At 41.9% G+C, this 19,290-nt stretch overlaps 1 protein-coding gene across 1 annotated transcript in view; it reads left to right on the forward strand.

Annotated features, from left to right (window-relative positions):
- Nucleotides 1-19,290, forward strand: part of Smg5 (Smg5 nonsense mediated mRNA decay factor) — a 179,230-nt gene that overhangs the window by 137,308 nt on the left and 22,632 nt on the right. The window contains exons 11-12 of the mRNA XM_080277945.1: nucleotides 7,337-7,562; nucleotides 10,153-10,346. Coding sequence (XP_080134071.1) covers nucleotides 7,337-7,562; nucleotides 10,153-10,346 — 420 coding nt within the window. The remainder of the gene's footprint in view (nucleotides 1-7,336; nucleotides 7,563-10,152; nucleotides 10,347-19,290) is intronic.

The raw sequence follows: 19,290 nt of genomic DNA on the forward strand, positions 1-19,290 counted from the left end.
TATAAAATCCCCCTGAAAATTAGTTATTAAAGTATTAATTAATCAATAATAAGTATATTTATAGAATGACGGGGAATCGTCCATGTTTTGACGGTGAATTGTCTCGGACCGTATGTTTGGGGTGAGTCGACTGTTCATACAATAAAGAAAGCAGAACGTAGCATACGGGAGGCAGTGAGGGCTAGTGCACCAGACTGTGCTAAAGTGTCTCCACCTACGCCTGTGAACTGTCTCGGAACCGTATGTTTGGGGTGAATGAGTCAACTGTTCGCAGGCAGAATGTAGCATACGGGAGGGAGTGAGGGCTAGGGCACCAGACTGCTGAAGTGTCTCCACCTGTGCCTGTGCTTGTCAGCTTTCAGTGTTAAGTTTCTTACTTATTTGTTGTTTTTCATACTTTGTGATAGTTTATAAGGTGTATGTAGTACATAAACAGTATTATTCAGATGTAATATACTTAATACACATGCATAATTATATGCACACATGGGCAGAACATATACGCGAATTTACCACATATGCAAAGGGTCTGGGAACGTAACCCTCGCGTGAATTAAGGGCTTACTGTATGTACATTTACCGTATATATGTACAGTAATCACTGTACTTTCCGGATGCCCACTTTCCGGACACCCCACTTACTGGACATTGTGGGCTTGGACCTTCGGAACCCAAAAATGGCCAAAAAAAGAAAAAATCCCCCCAAAATCCAATTTTTTTTCCACCCATAATTTGAAATTGCCGCACGGTGCCGAACAACTGTTACACCATGGACCCTTCCCCCCTTCCTTCCTCCCCCTTCCCCCCTCCCCTGACAGGGTTGCCATTTGGTATTTTTCATTACCAAATGTGGGCCAGTTTGGTAATGAAAAATTCATTTGGTAATGAATCAGAATAATGCAATACCAAATGGATTTTTCACATGTATGAGGATACACAGGATGGAGATGGTGGATTGTTTGCTTTCTCTGATTAATCTGCTGGCCTATATAGCATGAAAATAATCAACATGCAGTTAATTATAAGAAGAGTGATTACATGAATTTCCACCTTTATATATAATTAGTGAAGAATAGATGCTAGCTTTACGAAGTTGGTAATCCATCCATCCATCCATCCATTGCCAGACGCCATGTATCCCAAACGGGGTGGTCAAGGGCTTAGAGTTAATTGTTTTACAGGGAGGGGCACTAATCCTCCACGAACCCCATTTGGTAATGAAAATTGAGGCGTTTGGTAATGTGGCCGTTGCGATCTGGCAACTCTGTTACCCCATCATCAACAGTCACAGCCTAACTCCGATCAAGAGCAGATGCTTATCATAATGGAAGCCACATGTGCTAGCTTTTTGTGAATAAACAGTGAATAAACTGCAATACCTCGCCACTAGACCACATGGGAATTTACAGTGTTGTGCAGTGTTAAGAAATTAGAATTTAGAGTGCAAAGGATTAACTGTGGAGTGCAAACGGACGGTTGCAACCAGTCCAGGAGCCAGGAACTTGTTGTAAGTACCCAGAATGTTTAATATTGTATAAACACCTCTAAAACCTCATTCTCTGGTTCTTTTGTCTTTATTTCAGCCTTTTATGTCCCTTATTTATGTGATTTGGGTCTTAAATAGATGCTATGCATGTCCAGAGGGAGTTGTATAGGTGTTTTTCTGAGTTAGGGTTCATAAGCACAAGTCCAGGAGGCTGGGGCCCACTATCCAGATGGGACCACTTTCCGGACATGCCTTTGGCTCTATTACATCGGATAGTATCCCTGCTTGTCGTACGAGGCGACTACAAGGGTTGGTGGTGGGTTAGTGCCCCACCCCGTAAAAAGAACTAATTAAAAAAGCGAATAAAGCGCCTCGGACCCGGACGGACCATACGTTGACGACTAAGGAATGGACATAGGACATTCTTAGGGTGGGAACATGGAATGTGAGAGGAGTGAATGATGAAGTGAAAGAGAGAGAGATTGTTCAGGTGCTTGAGGATGCAGGAGTGGATATATGTGGATTGACTGAAACTAAATGGGAAGGTGAAAGGGTGAGAGAATGGGAATATGGTGTAGGTATATGTGTGGGAGTCAGTGAGAATGAGAGGGCAAGAGAGGGACTATGTCTGATGATAAGCAAGAAGTGGAAGGATAATATAAGAGAGTATGGAACAGTGGGTGCAAGGATTGTATGGGTGAGGATGAAAGTAGGTATACAAGCATGGGCGATTGTATGTGTGTATGCTCCAACAGAGGATTGAGTGGCAAGAGTGAAAGATGAGTTTTGGGCGAGAGTAGAAGCATGTATGGACAAGTTTGAGAGGAGCGAGAGAGTGCTGTTGATTGGAGACATGAATGGCAAAGTTGGGAATATACGAGTGGATGGAGTGGTTGGTCAGTGGGGTGTGCCAGCTGAAGTAGATGGGAATGGTAGTGCTTTGATGGACATCTGTGCTGGTAAGGGGTTGGCAATAGCCAACACCTACTTTCGTCATAAGATGATCCACCGGTATACATGGAGAGTAATGAGGAGGATGGATGGTGAACTTGTTGAATGAAAGGCAATGATAGACTACATGTGTGTGGATGAGCGAATGAGAAGACAAGTGTTGGATGCAAGAGTGTGGAGAGGGTGGGGGAATGGAGTCTCGGACCATCACTTAGTGATGGCCAAGGTAAAGATGCAAAGAAAGTGGTTGAGGAGGCGAAGGGGAAGACAGGAGGAAGCAGCTGCTGTGAGAAGAGTGGAGAAATTGCAAGATAGTGAGAAAATGACAGAGTATAAGAGCATAGTGGAAGAAAGATCGGGAAGGTATGAGCTAGAGCAGATGAAAGGGGTGGAAGACGTATGTAAGATATTCATGGAAGAGATAGGCGCAGCGTGTGAGGCGGTTTGTGGAGTGAGGAGGAGATGCAAGGGTGTGCAAGGGACAGCATGGTGGAATGATGAGGTGAAACGAGCTGTAGAACAAAAGAAGAAGGCATATGGTGAATGGTTGGCGAGTAGAGGTAGGGGAGAAGATGAGAGAGATAAGAGAGAGGTATGTGTGAGCAGGAGAAGGGAGGTTAAGTGACTGGTGAAGGAGAGTAAGAAGAAAGTGGATGAAGAGTTTGGGAGGAATTTGAGTGTGAAATGGAGGGAGAGTAAGAAATTGTTTTGGAAGGAGGTAAAGAAAGTAAGGCAGTGTGAAAGGGGAAATAATAGGGGAGTGAAAGATAGGAATAATAGATTGTTGGTGGAGAAGAGAGAGAAATTGAGGAGATGGAAGGAGCACTTTGAGGATTTGTTGAATGTAGAGAGTGAGAGCAGTGTGAGTATAAGTGGTTGGGGAATGGCTGGGAGAAGAAGAGATGAGAGGAGGGAGGAAGAGATCAGTAGGGCGGAAGTAGTGGAAGCGATGAAGAAGATTAAGCTGGGAAAGGCCCCAGGAATTGATGGAGCGTGTGGTGAAATGCTTAGGTATGGGGATGAGATTGTTGTGGAGTGGATATGGAAGTTGTGTAGATTGGCTTGGGAAGAGGGAAGGGTTCCAGAGGACTGGAAATCAGGTATAATTGTTCCTCTGTACAAAGGAAAAGGGGAGAGAGAAGTATGTGGTAACCACAGGGGTATGTGCCTTCTTAGTGTGACTGGTAAAATATATGGTAGAATACTCATTGATAGGGTTAGGCATATGACAGAGGAGCTAGTTGGAGAAGAACAAGGGGGATTTAGGGAGGGAAAAGGGTGTGTAGATCAGATATTTGTTCTAAGATGTTTAGTGGAGAAGTATCTAGAGAAGGGAAGGAAAGTGTATGCTGCCTTCATGGACTTGGAGAAAGCTTATGACAGCATAGATAGGCAAGGTATGTGGAAGGTATTAAGAATATATGGAGTGGAGGGGAAATTGTTGAGTGCTGTGAAGAGTATGTACGAGGGAGCTAGGGCTACGGTGCAAGTGGATGATGAGCTGAGTGAGTTCTTTGATCTCATTGTGGGACTGAAACAGGGGTGTGTGATGTCTCCATGGCTGTTTAATATATATATGGATGGGGTAGTAAAGGAGGTGCAATGTAGGGCAGTGGATGTGGGGCTGGCCCTAATGAATTAGGGTGAGATTTGGAAGCTTCCGGTGTTGCTGTTTGCTGATGATACAGTATTGTTGAGTGAAGATGAATGGGAGTTGCAAGGTTTGGTGAATGAATTTGGGACAGTGTGTAGGAGGAGGAAGCTGAAAGTTAATGTAAACAAAAGTAAAGTTATGAATGAATTTGGGACAGTGTGTAGGAGGAGGAAGCTGAAAGTTAATGTAAACAAAAGTAAAGTTATGGTGTTTGAGAGGAATGAAGTCACAGAGTGTGCAGTGAGGTTGAATGGTGAGGATATGGAGAATGTGAGTGCATTCAAGTACTTGGGTAGTGTGATGAGTAAGGATGGAACTTTGAGGGATGAAGTACGTGAAAGGGTACAGCAGGGAAGGAAGGTTGTTGGTACACTGAAAGCAGTGATGAGAAATAGGGAGGTGAGTATGGAAGTTAAGAAATCACTGCATGATGGTATTGTGATCCCTACCCTGACGTATGGAAGCGAGGCATGGACCTTGCAAGAGGGGCACAAGTCAAGAGTGAGAGCAGTGGAAATGAGTTACTTGAGAGGAGCATGTGGAGTGACGTGGAGGGACTGGTTGACGAATGAAGAAGTGAAGGAACGCTGTGGGGTGGATGTGGATGTGGTTGAGAAGATTAGGAGAAATACACTGAGGTGGTTTGGACATGTGGAGAGGATGGAGAATGAAAGACTGACTAAGAGGGTGTATGTAGGTGAGGTGGAGGGAGGGAGAGGGAGGGGTAGACCGAGGATGAGGTGGAGGGATGGAGTCGAGAGGTATATGAGGGAGGAGGGGGTGAGTTGGGGGGAGGGTAGTCAAATGGTGGGTGACAGAGTGACTTGGAGGCGTTTTGTCTGCGGCCACCCTTTGCGGGATTGGGGTGTCGGGCCATAGATAGATAGATAGAGAGATATATATATACTGTACGTGTGTGTGTGTGTGTGTGTGTTTATGTATGTATATACACTTTTTTCTAAGATATCATACCGACTGTGAGGGTTTAGGGTGGCAGACGGGAGGAAAGCACCCGCGATTTTTCAAAATTTGCTAATTGACTATAGTGGTCACCCGGGGTGTGGAGCGTGTTTTGCTAGATAGACTATGGTTGTCACCCGTGGTTAATGGGTTAAAGTAGGTAGCAGTCAGTCAGGCCCCAGCTCCTTTCACTCCACTGAGACAAGAAACTTTCACATTGGGGACAGTTACACAAGTTTCCTGGTGTAGCAGTGACCCATGGTACATAAAAAAAAATCCCAATGGTGGTCACTTCACTAACAGGGACCCTCAGTGATCCACAGCCCATCACAGGTCAAAAGTAAGAGTTGTGACCGTTAACACAGGGCTCTCTGTGCATCACCTAGTCTGTGCTTATACAGTTCTTTATTTGCTTTTAATAAATTGATCAGGGCTCTGAGGGAAAAAAAAAAGCTTATTTATACACGAGTGTTTTATTCTGGTGTAAACATATTAAGCTGGGGGTTAGACGACAGATACTTATTCAAGCGACCTTTAAAGGTTAGTCCTGTATCACAATTTACTACATTGGAGGGCAATTTGTTTCATATATTTACAACTCTCTGTTAAAGAAAAAATGCATAGCTTAATGCAACTGGAATTGATTGCTAATTATTGTGTGCCCATTGCCTCTAGTATAATTCGAGTGATCAGCTGTGAAGTATTTATCAACAGCCATGTTATCATGCCCTTTGAATATTTTAAGTACGTGAATTAAATCTCCTCATATGATAAAAGTTATTTAATACGTGGGACAGTACAAACTTGACTCGTTCTTGTTAAGATACAATTAGGTAAGAATACACACACATATCTATATATGTATTCTGGTATATACTGGTACCTGCATAATGTCAATATTCTAAAATAACTGAATGAAGCTTGGGGTATTGTACAGTATTGTGTAATGTACAGGTAAGGGCAAGGGAAGAAACTGCATTATAAATTACAGTATGTGAATAAAGCCCATGTAGGCTTTGAAAATAGCCTAAACATCATTATACATTCCACTATTTTTGAGCCCATCTTTTTGCCTAAATTAGTTACTGATGAGTAAAAGAGAGAGAGAGAGAGAACTGCTACAGCATACATGTGTGTATTATTGTGGTAATGTGGTATTGTGGAGGATCCACCAATGCACACAGTTGCCTCAGGCTAGATTAACTCACAGACCACCACACTATATAAATTATCTTTGTACGCATGTTAAAAGCCAGACTTACTTTTCCATCAGTTATTTTGGGACACATTCATAGCAAAGTACTGCTCATCAATCATGAACAGCGGATGTCTTTGTGTTTAATAATGGAATGAAAAGCTTATGCATTATAACTTTCAGTTTACCGTGGTGGAATTCTTTACCATTGTGATGTGTTGTGAGGTGTGGGGGGTTGCTGTGAAAACCATGCAAGCACCTCGCCCACCAGGCGAAGACTGGTTCACAGATGTCTCCGCAATTTATGAATTTGTTTTGTTTTCTTGTTAGTTTTAAAAAATTTGTGTGTTAGAATCTTTGTAAACCAAAATTGTCAATACAGTAATCATCAGCAGTGGAACGCTTTGATAAATTACTGACAAAATTGTGCTCTGGTGGCAACAGGTGGCTGGTAATGCATTGTGTGGTGATTGAGTTGAGCCACCATGTCATGTACTGGGTAGGATTAGGCCAGGTCTGATGAAGAGCTTACTAACCCCTCTGCAGTTGATGAAATGACAGTACAGTACTCACATACATTCCACATGATCACTGCACCATATACCTTTTATAAACAACCTCTTCAAGTTAGATTTTTGTCTGATGGCTTTTTTTTTTTTTTTTTAACCACATTCACTGCCAAATGTCAGACTTCAGCTTCTTTATTCAGAAAAAGCTTTATGATTTAAGTGTACTGTATTCTACTGTTCTGTTATTTTTTTTTTTAAGTTTAGGAATGATTTAAGGGGTGTTAAGTGGGATGTTTGGCTATATGCGAGACCCTGGGAATATAACCCTCGCTTAAGTTGTGACACGACTGAACCAGTAGTATACAAGACTGTAGTTAAGTGGGATGTTTTGGCTATATGCGAGACCCTTGGAATATAACCCTCGCTTAAGTTGTGACACGACTGAACCAGTAGTATACAAGACTGTCTTCCTGTATGTGGTTGATGATTACATCTTTTAAGTTTATTGCAAGGTGTACAGTGAAGTAAAAAAAAAAAAAAAAAGAATGACTAAGACATACCAGATGTTTTCTTCCTGACAGGATGTAAAAGTTGAGAGTGAGCAGGAATGGTGTGGGCTGAGTGCAGGGGAACACCTTGAGCTGATTGGACAGGAGGGGATGCTGAGTGCAGTGGTTGTTGGGTGTAGATGGCTTGGAGGTGATGCTGCTGCTGTCCAACTCTGTATGAAGACTGCTGACGCCTTTTGGACTGCCCTGGCTCGGCTCCTAAACCTCCTCCGTGTAGATATCAGCCAACTCAGAACTGGTTTGTGTCACAATTTTCTAGTCTTGTACCATAGACATTGCCACTAGATGTTAATTTTGTAAACTTTATAGGTGGTGAAGAACAGTATTGTGCATGATTCTGTCACTGTCCATGGTCACATTATTATTGTCATTATGGTTATCATTTTCGAAGTACTGTATTTGCCGGTGCATAAGGCTGACTTGTGTATAAGACTACCCCCAATATTTCCATGCACAATGTGGGTTTAGAGGTATACTCTGTGTATAAGATGAGTCCCAACTCTTTAGACACTGGGAACTTGCAGCCCGAGTAACCGAAGTCCTTTATTACTCTTCCCACTGACCAGTGAAGTTGTACTATTAACACCTTGCTAAGCAACACAGCCTTTGTTTAGGTTTAACCTTAAACCAGCATCTTCTGTGGGTTTTACAGGCTATCTAGTGTGCATGGACCACCTCCAATATCTAAATGGGTTATACATTTAATATTCCAGTATTAATTCATACTGTATTAAAAACTGGAAATCATTTACCATGAATTTCATACAGTAGGTTAAAAGAAAGTTACATTTTAATAAAGTCATTACATCAACTGTCAGTGATTAAAAACCTTCCAAATCAGTATCATCCACATTTGACATAATCAGTTCATCAACTTCGTACTGAGTTAGACTTTGCAGTTCTTTGTCATAAGGATCCTGCTCTGAATTGAAAGATGAAACTTTGGCATTGGCTTCAGCTTCCTTATCCGCCCACAAAATGTCATCTTCCCTGCCATCCATCAAATTGGATATTCCACATTTCTTGAAAGAGTTGATGACTGTTTCCACAGAAATATCATTCCATGCTGTGATAATAAAATCAAACAGTGTATCCAGACCCGGAGCATGCATATTCCCACCTTTTCAGTACAACATTTTACCGTTGATCATCCACTCCTTCCATTGCTCTTGGATGTGGTCTTTGAATGGTTTATTCAGACAGACATCAAGTGGTTGTAGGACTGAAGTTAATCCACTAGGAATAACAGCAGTGTCACTGTTGTTTCAATTATTGGATAAATTGGCATATTCTACCACTTTTAACTCTTTCGTGTTTATGGGTGCGGTACAAATTTCACCAACTCATAACCATTTGACGCAGGCTGTGTCTGTGCACTTTTCACCCGCTCATTACCATTCGACGAAGGTTGCATCAAACGAAATGACCTCTGTTTTTTTTTTGCTAGAGAATGATTTTACATTTATTTCTGGAATGCACTAATTGCGTCCCCGTGTATCCCTCCACCGTTCTCAACCCACGCCGCACCCAGTGTCATCCCACCGCCCCAGTCAGTGTGCTACGAGCCTTGTTCTTGACCGCGTCCTGAAGTGTTCTGTGCTGCATCGTTCTGAGTACCCTGACCCTAATTGACCTACAGTAATTCTTCATACACCAAAATGTAGCCAGATAAATTCCCTATAACTTTTTCTCAGTAACACTTACCATGAAAATTATATTTCTATGAGAAAAACTGAAATTAAAAAAAAAACATAAATTAAGGCGTAATATACATTCGGGTGATCTTTTTTACAGCACGATAAGCAAGTACTGTACCTTTATTCAGGATTGCGGTGAAAAAAAAATTACGATTATTGAAGCATAAATAAGGGAGCGAGAATAAATTGTTTATGAACTTTCGAGTGCATGGGAACGACACGGTGACAAGAGGGGTCAGTGTGTGGCCATGGGCGCTGAGTCACACGTCCTGAGTACTCACTCGCGGTAAGGCGTAGCCTGTGTCGAATGATATCAAGAGGGTTAACTTAAAACAAGCTTCACATTTTCATTTATCACTTGGAGCTGTGACGGGGTTTGTGGTTGCTGGAAATAAGATGTTAACCCAGAAAGAGTGCTGCTGCTTATGAATTAGTGGCAGCTAGAAAGGAAAAAATCAACTTGATATTGAAACCGAGGGACTTTGTAATGAGCCCTGCTTCAGATCTGCCAATCCTGCACTTGGTGGCAGACAACCCAGTCAGTCACTTTCAGACCGAGACATATGCTGGTGTTCTTGGCATGCGCTCAACAGGTTACTCACCCTTCTTATGTCCTCCTGGCAGTATCCATGGAAATATTTTTATAAAAATATGCCTTCATATAGTATAGAAAGCAAGTTATGTTTGGTGTTGATGTTAGTAATTTCAGTGGTATTTGAAAGTTATGCACAGTACTGTAATTAACAAAACAAGGGCCAGGGTGATTGTTTGGCAGTGTTTCCCATCATGCCTATGGATCCTGTAACCACAGGATTTAGAGGTTAGGATTTTATACCCGGAACTTAGGGTGACCCCCAATTTTGGGCATTTTTTTATGAGGTTCAAGAGTTGTCTTATACGCCGCCAAATACAGTACTTGTTATAGCTTACTCCTGCATCAGATGTGATGATCATGAAAACTTGAAAAAACTGGTCTCAGTAGCTTACAGTATCCATTATCTGTGGTTAATTGTACATCAATTTCATCAGTTGATATTCTGGTTAGGTAACCATTTCTCTTGATTGCATGGGTGTGAATATTCCAGTATTATTGAAAATTACTATATTTTAACATTATTGTTTCTTCATCAGCTCCACATGGAATACGCAGTGATGTAATTGATCTCATTCAAGAAAGCAAACAAGAATCGAGTGGAAGCTCTGAAAACGGACTGAGTGAAGCCCTTCAGATCACACCATTGCCAGAAGACCTTTTGCTCCATACCCTCATCTCCTCCTACTGTCCACCCTCTCCTAAAGCTCTGAATCTTAAGCCACTGGAACTGGTTTGTATTAAAGCTTCAGCAAAGTTTTCATTGCTTTTGCATGCTGCTCATCCCTGACGTTGTGGATTATTGTTGTTCCAAGGAGTTGCCTTGATCTGATGAAATTCTTGAGAAAATGGCTGGCAGCATCTGTTTATATGTTTGTCATGTATGTGATAAACAGATATTACCCTGCACTATGATAATTTATCACAGTTGGAAGAGAGATACAGTCACAGACTTCACCTCTCTCAAAGACCATAACTTTACTCTTCCAACATTCACCTTTAGATTCCGTTTCTTACATACTCTCTGAAACCCATCCACCAAGCCTTGCAGCTCCCCTTCGTCTTCACTTAACAACACAGTGTCATCTACAAACAACAGTACAGGGAGTTTCCAAACACTGCTCTCTCTCATTAGGGCCGTTTCAACATCCACTGCCCTACCTTGTATCTCTTTTATAACCCCGTCCATAAACAGATTGAACAACCATGGAGACATGACACATCCCTGTTTCAGTCTAACCTTCAAATAGAAAAATTCACTCAGTTCACTATCCACACGCACTGCAGCCTTAGCAGGAGGAAATGGAAAATGTGAGTGTGTTTAAGCACTTGGGTAGTGTGATGAGTAAGGATGGAAGTTTAGAGGGTGAAGTGCCTGAAAGGGTGCAACAGGGAAGAAAGGTTGCTAGTTCCTTGAAAGCAGTGATGAGAAACAGGGAAGTGAGCATAAAGTGAAAAAGTAACTACATGACAGTATTATGATACCAGCTCTAATGTATGGAAGTGAAGCTTGGACCTTGTTGGAGGGACAAAAGTCAAGCGTGAGAGCAGTGGAAATGAGTTATTTGAGAGGAGCATGTGGAGTCACATGGAGAGACATATTGACAAATGAGGAAGTGAAGGATTGTTGTGGTGTGGATGTAGATGTGATGGGAAGCATTAGGAGAAACACATTGAGGTGGTTTGGCCATGTGGAGAGGATGGAGAGTGAGTGACTAACGAGGAAATTGTATGGGAGTGAGATGAAGGGGGGGAGAGGGAGGGGGAGGCCAAGGATGAGATGGAGGGATGGAGTGGAGAGGTATATGAGAGAGGGTGTGTGTGAGCTGGGAGCAGGACAGTGAAATGGTGGGGGACAGGGCGACATGGAGGCAATTTGTTTGTGGCCGCCTCTTATGGAATTAAGGCATCTGGCAATAGATAGATAGGAAGAGAATTAATTCTGCTGATATATTCCATGTTTGTCATAAAAGGCAGATAGAATGGGTAGAAATGGAAAACTGGAAATACCCCTTCTGTTTATTGGCTTAGAGATGTGATGACTTCACTACCCATCATTGTGTTTCAGGCAGCCACATGCCTGTGCAGAACAGGAGGGAGATAGTTTTACCAAGGACACCTATGCATCACTTATTCATGTTTCCAAAGAGATAAAGTAGGCAGACTACTTTATCTATGTATAGAGCCAGCTTTCATTAATGTTGATATCCATATCCATTATATGATGGGAAATTTGGTTGAGTGATAATGTATCTTTAAGAATTAAGGTAGGAACATGCAGTTAAGAGCGCCCAGGCCTCAGAGCCTGCTACAGTATGGCGTAAGTCTAGTACTGAGTAATTTAATTTGCTTGGACGTTTCAGATACAGTATAGAACAATGAAATTTCCTGCATTCTTTCAGTGCAGTACAGTAATTCCTAATTTAACATGTTTTCATTCAACATATTTTTCTATGTAAAGCTGTTAAATAATATAGGAACACTTTTCGCATACCATACTTAACGACTGTTCACAGTTAAGTTGTCATTATGTAGTGACACATCAGGGTTGATATAACACAAATCAGTATTTTTGTCGGTGTCTTATTTTTTAAATTGTTGATGAACTTTAAGTACACTCAGTCCATTCTTGTTTATATTTACAGTCGTAACCCAAGAATTTGTGGTTGGTGGGGGCGCTCACCATCCACTCACTTGATGTAGTGCTGCTCTCGGGTGTCTGCCCTTTCCTCTTCTCCATCCTTCTTCCCTTCCATCTTCGTCTGTCTTCTTTCCGTAATTCCTTCCTCGTCTTTATGCCTATGGGTGACTTTACACTCCTTTTCTGTCTTTCCTTCATATGTTCCTCTTCCTTCTGCCTGTAGGTGACTCTACACTGAGTGACAAGCCAAATGGTTTCCTGTATGCCAGGAAACTAATTACAATGCTGGGTGGTGACCATATAACCAAATTTTGGCGCCTGGTGGTTTAGTGGGTAATTATTGCACTCCAATCAGATTGATCTGGTGAAGGTTTATATCCAAGAGATGGTTGGGGTTTATTGCTCACGTAATGCCACCCAGGGATGAGTGAGGCTGGTCACTCTTATCTTAAACGTCGGGACCAACTGCCTAGCCCCGGGCTCCTATAGTCCTCATGGGGCAACGTAGGATTGGATGATGGATAGATGGATCTAAGAAGTTAGTCTTTCTTCTGTCTATCTGTCTGTTGCCAAATGCCATAATCTTGTAAGGGGTGGCCACAAACAAATTGCTTCCAGGTCACCCTGTCCCCTGCCATTTCACTGCCCTTCCCCCAGCTCACACACCCCTCTCTCATATACCTCTCCACTCCATTCCTCCATGTCATCCTCAGCCTTCCTTTCCCTCTCCCCCCTTCCACCTAACTCATATACACTCTCCTCGTTAGTCTCTCGCTCTCTATCCTCTCCACATGGTGAGACCACCTCAATGAATTTCTCCTACTTTCAGTCAACACTCCTTCACTTCCTCATTTGTCAGTCTGTCTCTCCATGTAACTCCATGTGCCCCTCTCAGAGAACTCATTTCCATTGCGCTTACTCTCGACCTGTGTCCATCCAACAAGATCCAAGCTTCGCTTCCATACGTTAGATTTAGTACCATAATAGTATCATGCAGTGACCTTTTTACTTCCATGCCCACTTCCCTGTTTCTTATCATTCCTTTCATAGAACAAACAACCTTTCTTCCCTGTTGTTCCCATTCTAGCACTTTGTCCTCCAAACTTCCATCTTTACTCATCACACTACCCAAGTACTTAAATGAACTCGCATTTTCCATTTCCTCACCATCCAGCCTCACCGTGCATACATTGACTTATTTGTCTTGAAGACCATAACTTTTGCTCATTCCTACATTCACCTTTAGATTCTGTTTCTTACACACACTCCCAAACTCATTCAACAAGCCTTGTAGTTCACCTTCATCTTCACTTAACCCCTTAACCGCGGGGCGTCACTTTCACGACGCTTGGGAGCATGGGACCATACCGTGGGGCATCACTTTTGTGATTCTGTGTTATTTTGAATTCGCCCGGGCTTTCAAGCGGTGGCTTGTATCATCTATCAGTACTGCCAGTGTCCAGCACTAGTCAGCACTCCTAATCTCATCTGTACTCCCATCCATTGTTGACAATTTAGCCATTTCTCCCCGTTCTTGACTCCTCTCCCTACCTCCCTTTCATCACCCTCTCCTCTCGCCTGCCCGCCCATGCTACGTTAAGTAAATCTTCCCTGGAATTTTCCACTGATTTCATCCTTTGAAATAAGCCCTATGCCCTATTCTTATACCAAATAATATATACAAAAAAGAAATAAGGTAAGTGATAGTGCCATACACCTGGAATTGGCTAATTATCACCTGACAACACCTCACGTGCACTCGTTTGCTAATTTTTGCTGTTTATTTCCCCATGAAATATGCTGTATAATCTATTCTCGTAATAAAAATATACAGTATAAAAGAAAGGAAGGGAGAAGCCTAAGTGATATTTACATTCACCTGGAACTACCTAATTTATCATGTATTGTCTAGATTACCTGCCAATCATTTCATAGCGTATATATTAGCAGCTGTCACCACGCTGACATTGGCAGCATTGCACTCCCTGTAGGCGGCTAGGCAACCAAACTGTATTCAGTTTACTGTCATCTTTCAAGGTGAAACCACGTCGGATTCACGCCTGTCCAATTCCGCCACTTTTTAGCCCCATGCAAAGGGCCCTGTGACCTCTACCCCCTACTAAACCTCTTGTGGAAAGGGGTAAAGGGCTAAGTGACTGCTGTGGAACATCAACTGGCTAATTTGTCAATGAAAATGATAGACAGTGACTACGATCTTTCTGGTGAGTAAAACAGTGCAAGTGGAAATGAAAATAATGTGTAAATAATGTGTAAACAGCAAGTGAAAGCAATGAATGTAATTATAAATGAACAGTGGAAAATAGTTTTATGAGTTACTGCAAGTGACAATGCATAACACAGTGTAAATAAAATAGAAATGTAAATAATGTAAATAAAATAGAGAATGTAAATAGAAATGTAAATGAGTAGTAATATAAGAATACGAATAAATATACTAGGAGTAATGAAAGTGAAAGTTTCACTTTAGCATGTATGAATACTATGAGTTATGAAAGTGGAAGTGAAAGTGACATTCACTCTCAGCGCTAGTATACAGGACGAGAAAGTGAATGCTACATACTTTACTGAAAGAGAAATTGAATGCCTACAGTGACAATAAACCACTATTACTGAAGGAAACTTATGGATAAAGACTGTAGTTATATATGTAAGTGTTATATAGTAATAGAAATATAAAGTGTGAGTGTTTTTATGAATAATAAATGACAGAACACCAGCGGCGAACCAGCGCAAGTGGGAAGGTCATACGCCCTCGTAATTTTCATTGCTTTCACAGTGTTTTTTTTTGGGAGTATGGATTCCAAACTATTTGAGAATCATAGAATAGTGTTTCTAGTGATAATATTAGGCAGTGGTAATCGTATTACGAGTTGTCGGGAAGTGTAAAGTGGAGACTTCGTTACCCAACTTCAGAGGTCTCCACAAGTCCTATGGTACTCGACGAAGGCTCAACAAACATCCCAGGAGAAAGCTGAAGGTATGTGCCATATGCATATTTAATTTCAATATTCTAGGACTAATAACTGATTTTTGGCAAATATTTTTAGATAGTCTGTCGGAGTGTGAATATGCTTGCGAGACACGCAAGTCAAGCAAAAACAACCCCGTGGTTTAGGGGTTAATAATACAGTATCATCTGCAAACAACAGAACAGGAAGTTTCCAAATGCTACCCTCACACATTAGGGCTGCTCCAACATCCACTGCTCTACCTTGTATCTCTTATAAACCCCTCCATATGCAGATTGAACAACCATGGAAACATGACACATATTTGTTTCAATCCAATGTTCAGATAGAAAAATTCACTCAGTTCACCATCCACATGCAGTGCAGCTGTAGCACCCTTATACATACTTGTCGTGACATACAGTAGCTTCCCATTTACTCCATATAGTCTTAATGTTTTCCACATTCCATGTCTATCCACTCTGTCATATGCTTTCTCCAAATTCATGAAGGCCACATACAACCTCTTGTCCTTCTCTAGAAACTTTTCCACTGAATAGCTAAGGATGAATGTCTGATCTACACAGCCTCTTCTTTTCCCAAAACCTACCTGTTCTTCTCCACCTAATTCCTCTGTTATTTCCTTAACCCTGTCTTTAAGTATCATACCATATACTTTTCAATCCTACTTTTCTTATTACCCCACACTTCCTTTTCCCCTTTTCCTTTGTACAGATGAATAATTATACCTGACTTCCAGTCCTCTGGAACTCTACCTTCCTCTAAGGCCAATCTCCACAACTTCCATGTTCATTCTGCTACTATCTCTCCCCCATGCTTCATCATTTCACCACACACTTCATCAATTCATGGAGCTTTCTCCATTTTGATTTTCTTCATTGCATCCACTACTTCCATACTGCTGATCTCTTCCTCCCTTCTCACCTCCCTCCTTCTCCCAGCCATTCCCCACCCACTTATACTCTCAGTAATCCCTCTTATTATCCAGACGGCCACTCCCTGGACAATCCATTACCCGGATGCTGTGATCTGACTGTTTGAAACCATGATTCACACATTTTTCCATTTTATCTAGACAAAATGCATGTGTCTGGGTGGAAATTATGGTCACTGCAGGGTATGGCCCTGCAGTGGTGATTGCTTGTCTGTGGTTGATGGATCTGCTTGGCCATGGTAATTGCTTAGCCGTGGTTTATATGTTTGCTTGACCAGATAGTGTTAAGCAACAGGAATATTTGTTGTATGATGTACTTAGTGACCTTTTACACTGGCTTTCAAAGTTAGGTTATGTATGAAAGGGGGCCAGGGGAGAAGTCCATTTTCCAGACGGAACCATTACCCGGACATGCCTTTGGCTTTGTTACGTCGGATAATCGAGGGATTACCGTACTTTCATTCTCTATGTTTAACAGCTCCTTAAAATGTTCTCTCCATCTGCTCACTTTTTCTCCCTTCTCCACTATCAATCTGTCATTTTTATCTTTCACTCCCCAACTACTTTATCACACTGTCTAGCTCTCTTTACTTCCTTCCACAACATTTTCTTGTATTCCCTCCACTTTACCCTCAAATTCCTTCCAAATTCCTCGTCCACTCTCTTTTTACTCTCTGTCAATAATATTTTCACCCCACTCTTCCTTTCTACATATGACACACTTCCGTCTCGCAACTTCCACCTTGCTTCTGCTTTCCATCCACTCACTGCATGGTCTCTTCTTTTGCACCACAGCTTGTCTCACCACTTCATTCCATCATGCCGATCTTGCACCCTTTTTTGTCTTCTGCTCGCCCCACACACCACCTCACATGCTGCACAGGTTTCTGTGAATATCTTACACACACATTCCATCTCCCCCATCTGCTTCAGATCATATTTACCCAGTTACTCCTCCACTTTTTCTCTTATGTTCTGCTATTTATCCAGCCTCATGCAACCTTTCTACCCTCTTTGTATGGACTACTTCCTCTTGTCCTCTTGTATTCATACATCACATTTATGCCTTGACTTTCACCACCACCAAGTGGTGGCCAAAAATTCCTCTCCCTCAACCTCTGTATGCTCTTGCGCCCATTACATACAGTCTCAATCGCTCATCCACGTACAAATAACATTTCATTACCTTCTGTTCAATTAGTTCACCACTGCCTTCTCATCATTTGCCACATATACCTGTGGATCGTTTTGTTCCTAAAGAGGTATTAGCTATCACCAACCCCCTCTCCACATAACTGTCCACTAGAGCACTGCCATTCTCATGCATTTCTGCAGGCACATCCCACTCACCAACTACTCCCTCCACCTTCACATTCCCTACTTTTCCATTCATATCTCCAGTCAAAAACACTCTCTCGTTCCTCTCAAACTTTTTTATGCACATTTCCACATTTGCCCAGAACTCTTCTTTCACTCTGCTTGCTGTCTTCCATTGGCTTATGTACACACACAGTTGCCCAGTTTTGTAATCCAACTTTCAATCTTTCTTGCTGGAGCATAACCCAAAGTGATTTCCACTGAGCATAGTAGTTTTACAGAACATATCTGTATCCATTAGTTGGAAGTTGCAGTATACTAGAACATTTTTTTGTAGAATATTAGGAAGGGAATATGTTAAATACGAACAATATCGTTACAGTATCATGAAAATTAATCTCTCACCTGGGTGAGAGTGAATGGAGAACAGCCACTCCTTGATCCCAAGCATTCTCATTGTCTTTGAGAGTCCCTAGGGACTCTGTCAAAGACCTTATTCAAATCAGCAAAAACAAAGTACAGCTGCCTTTTCTATCCTATTTATTTTTCCTGAAGCTGACAGACGATGAATCTGGCATCATTTGCCTGCCACAAACCCAAACTGCCTCTCATAAATATTCATTGTTTCTCGAATCATACCTTCTAAGACTGTCTCCATTACCTTCATTGTCTGGTCCAAAAGTTTTATGCCTCTATAATTTCCTCTTATCAGGGCATCATCCTTCCCCTTGTACACATTTACAATCACACTCTTCAGCCTGTCATCTGGGACAGCACTCATGTGCTCGTATTTAATTTTATCAAATCAGTAACTAAACCCACTCCTCTTATCGCCTGAGGCCTTCAGCATTTCAGCAGTCAACTCAGACACACCTGCAGCCCTCCCCAACTGAATCCTGCCTATTACCCAGCTGACGAGCAGCATCAATCAGTGTATATATATTTTTAAGTTGGATTAAGTATTGGTTTATATTTTTGGTTGGTGGGGTGCCCATCATCCACTCACGCAATGCAGTGTTGCCTTATGGTCTGTACACTTCGTGACAAGCCACATGGTTTCCTGTACCCAGGAAACCACTTACTATGCTGGGTGGTAACCATATAACCGGGGTTTCTGGCAGGGTTAAGTGTCCCCCAGATACCTCTATCTAAAATCACTAAAATATGGCAAACATTTTAGAGAGCCTCAGAGGGCCCAGTACCTGCCCAGGGTCCCAACCAAATGAGCAGATTCGCATGGCCTTGTGGAGTGTGAGAGGTGTGAATGAGGAGAGTAAGAGGGTGGATGTGGTGAATGTGTTCAAGAGTATGAGACATTCCGTGATGGCATTGAGTGAAACTGAGATTAAGGGGTGTGAAGTGTGTAAGGTCAGGCTTGAATGGGCGAGGAAGATGCAAGGAAGGAATTATTTTGTTGATGAATGAAGAGTGGCAGAGTGGAATGAGAGATTATAAGTGTGTCAGCTCAAGATGTATGTATGTCAAGTTCAAGTTTGAGAAGGTACAAATATACCCCCGGTTAAGTAAAAACCCATCATTAGGTGGGGTATCGTATCTCCGGGTAGATTTAACATGTAAAGTATAGGGATGGGTTTTTGAGCCTTGGGTTTCCCCCAACGAAGTCCAAAACCCACCCAAATGAGTCAAAAAACAAGTTTAAAACCAATCTAAGTGGCCTAACAACTGTAAAAGAAGCTAACCTAATTCTAATACCTGTAAATAACTCTCTAAAATCAACAAATAAAATCTGAAAATCGTCAAATATAAGTCTGGGAAAAATCAAGCTTAGTAAACA

Source organism: Coenobita brevimanus, chromosome 71 (assembly GCF_032717465.1).
Source record: "Coenobita brevimanus isolate Jiangsu-jjx chromosome 71, ASM3271746v2, whole genome shotgun sequence".
Lineage (NCBI taxonomy): Eukaryota > Metazoa > Arthropoda > Malacostraca > Decapoda > Coenobitidae > Coenobita > Coenobita brevimanus.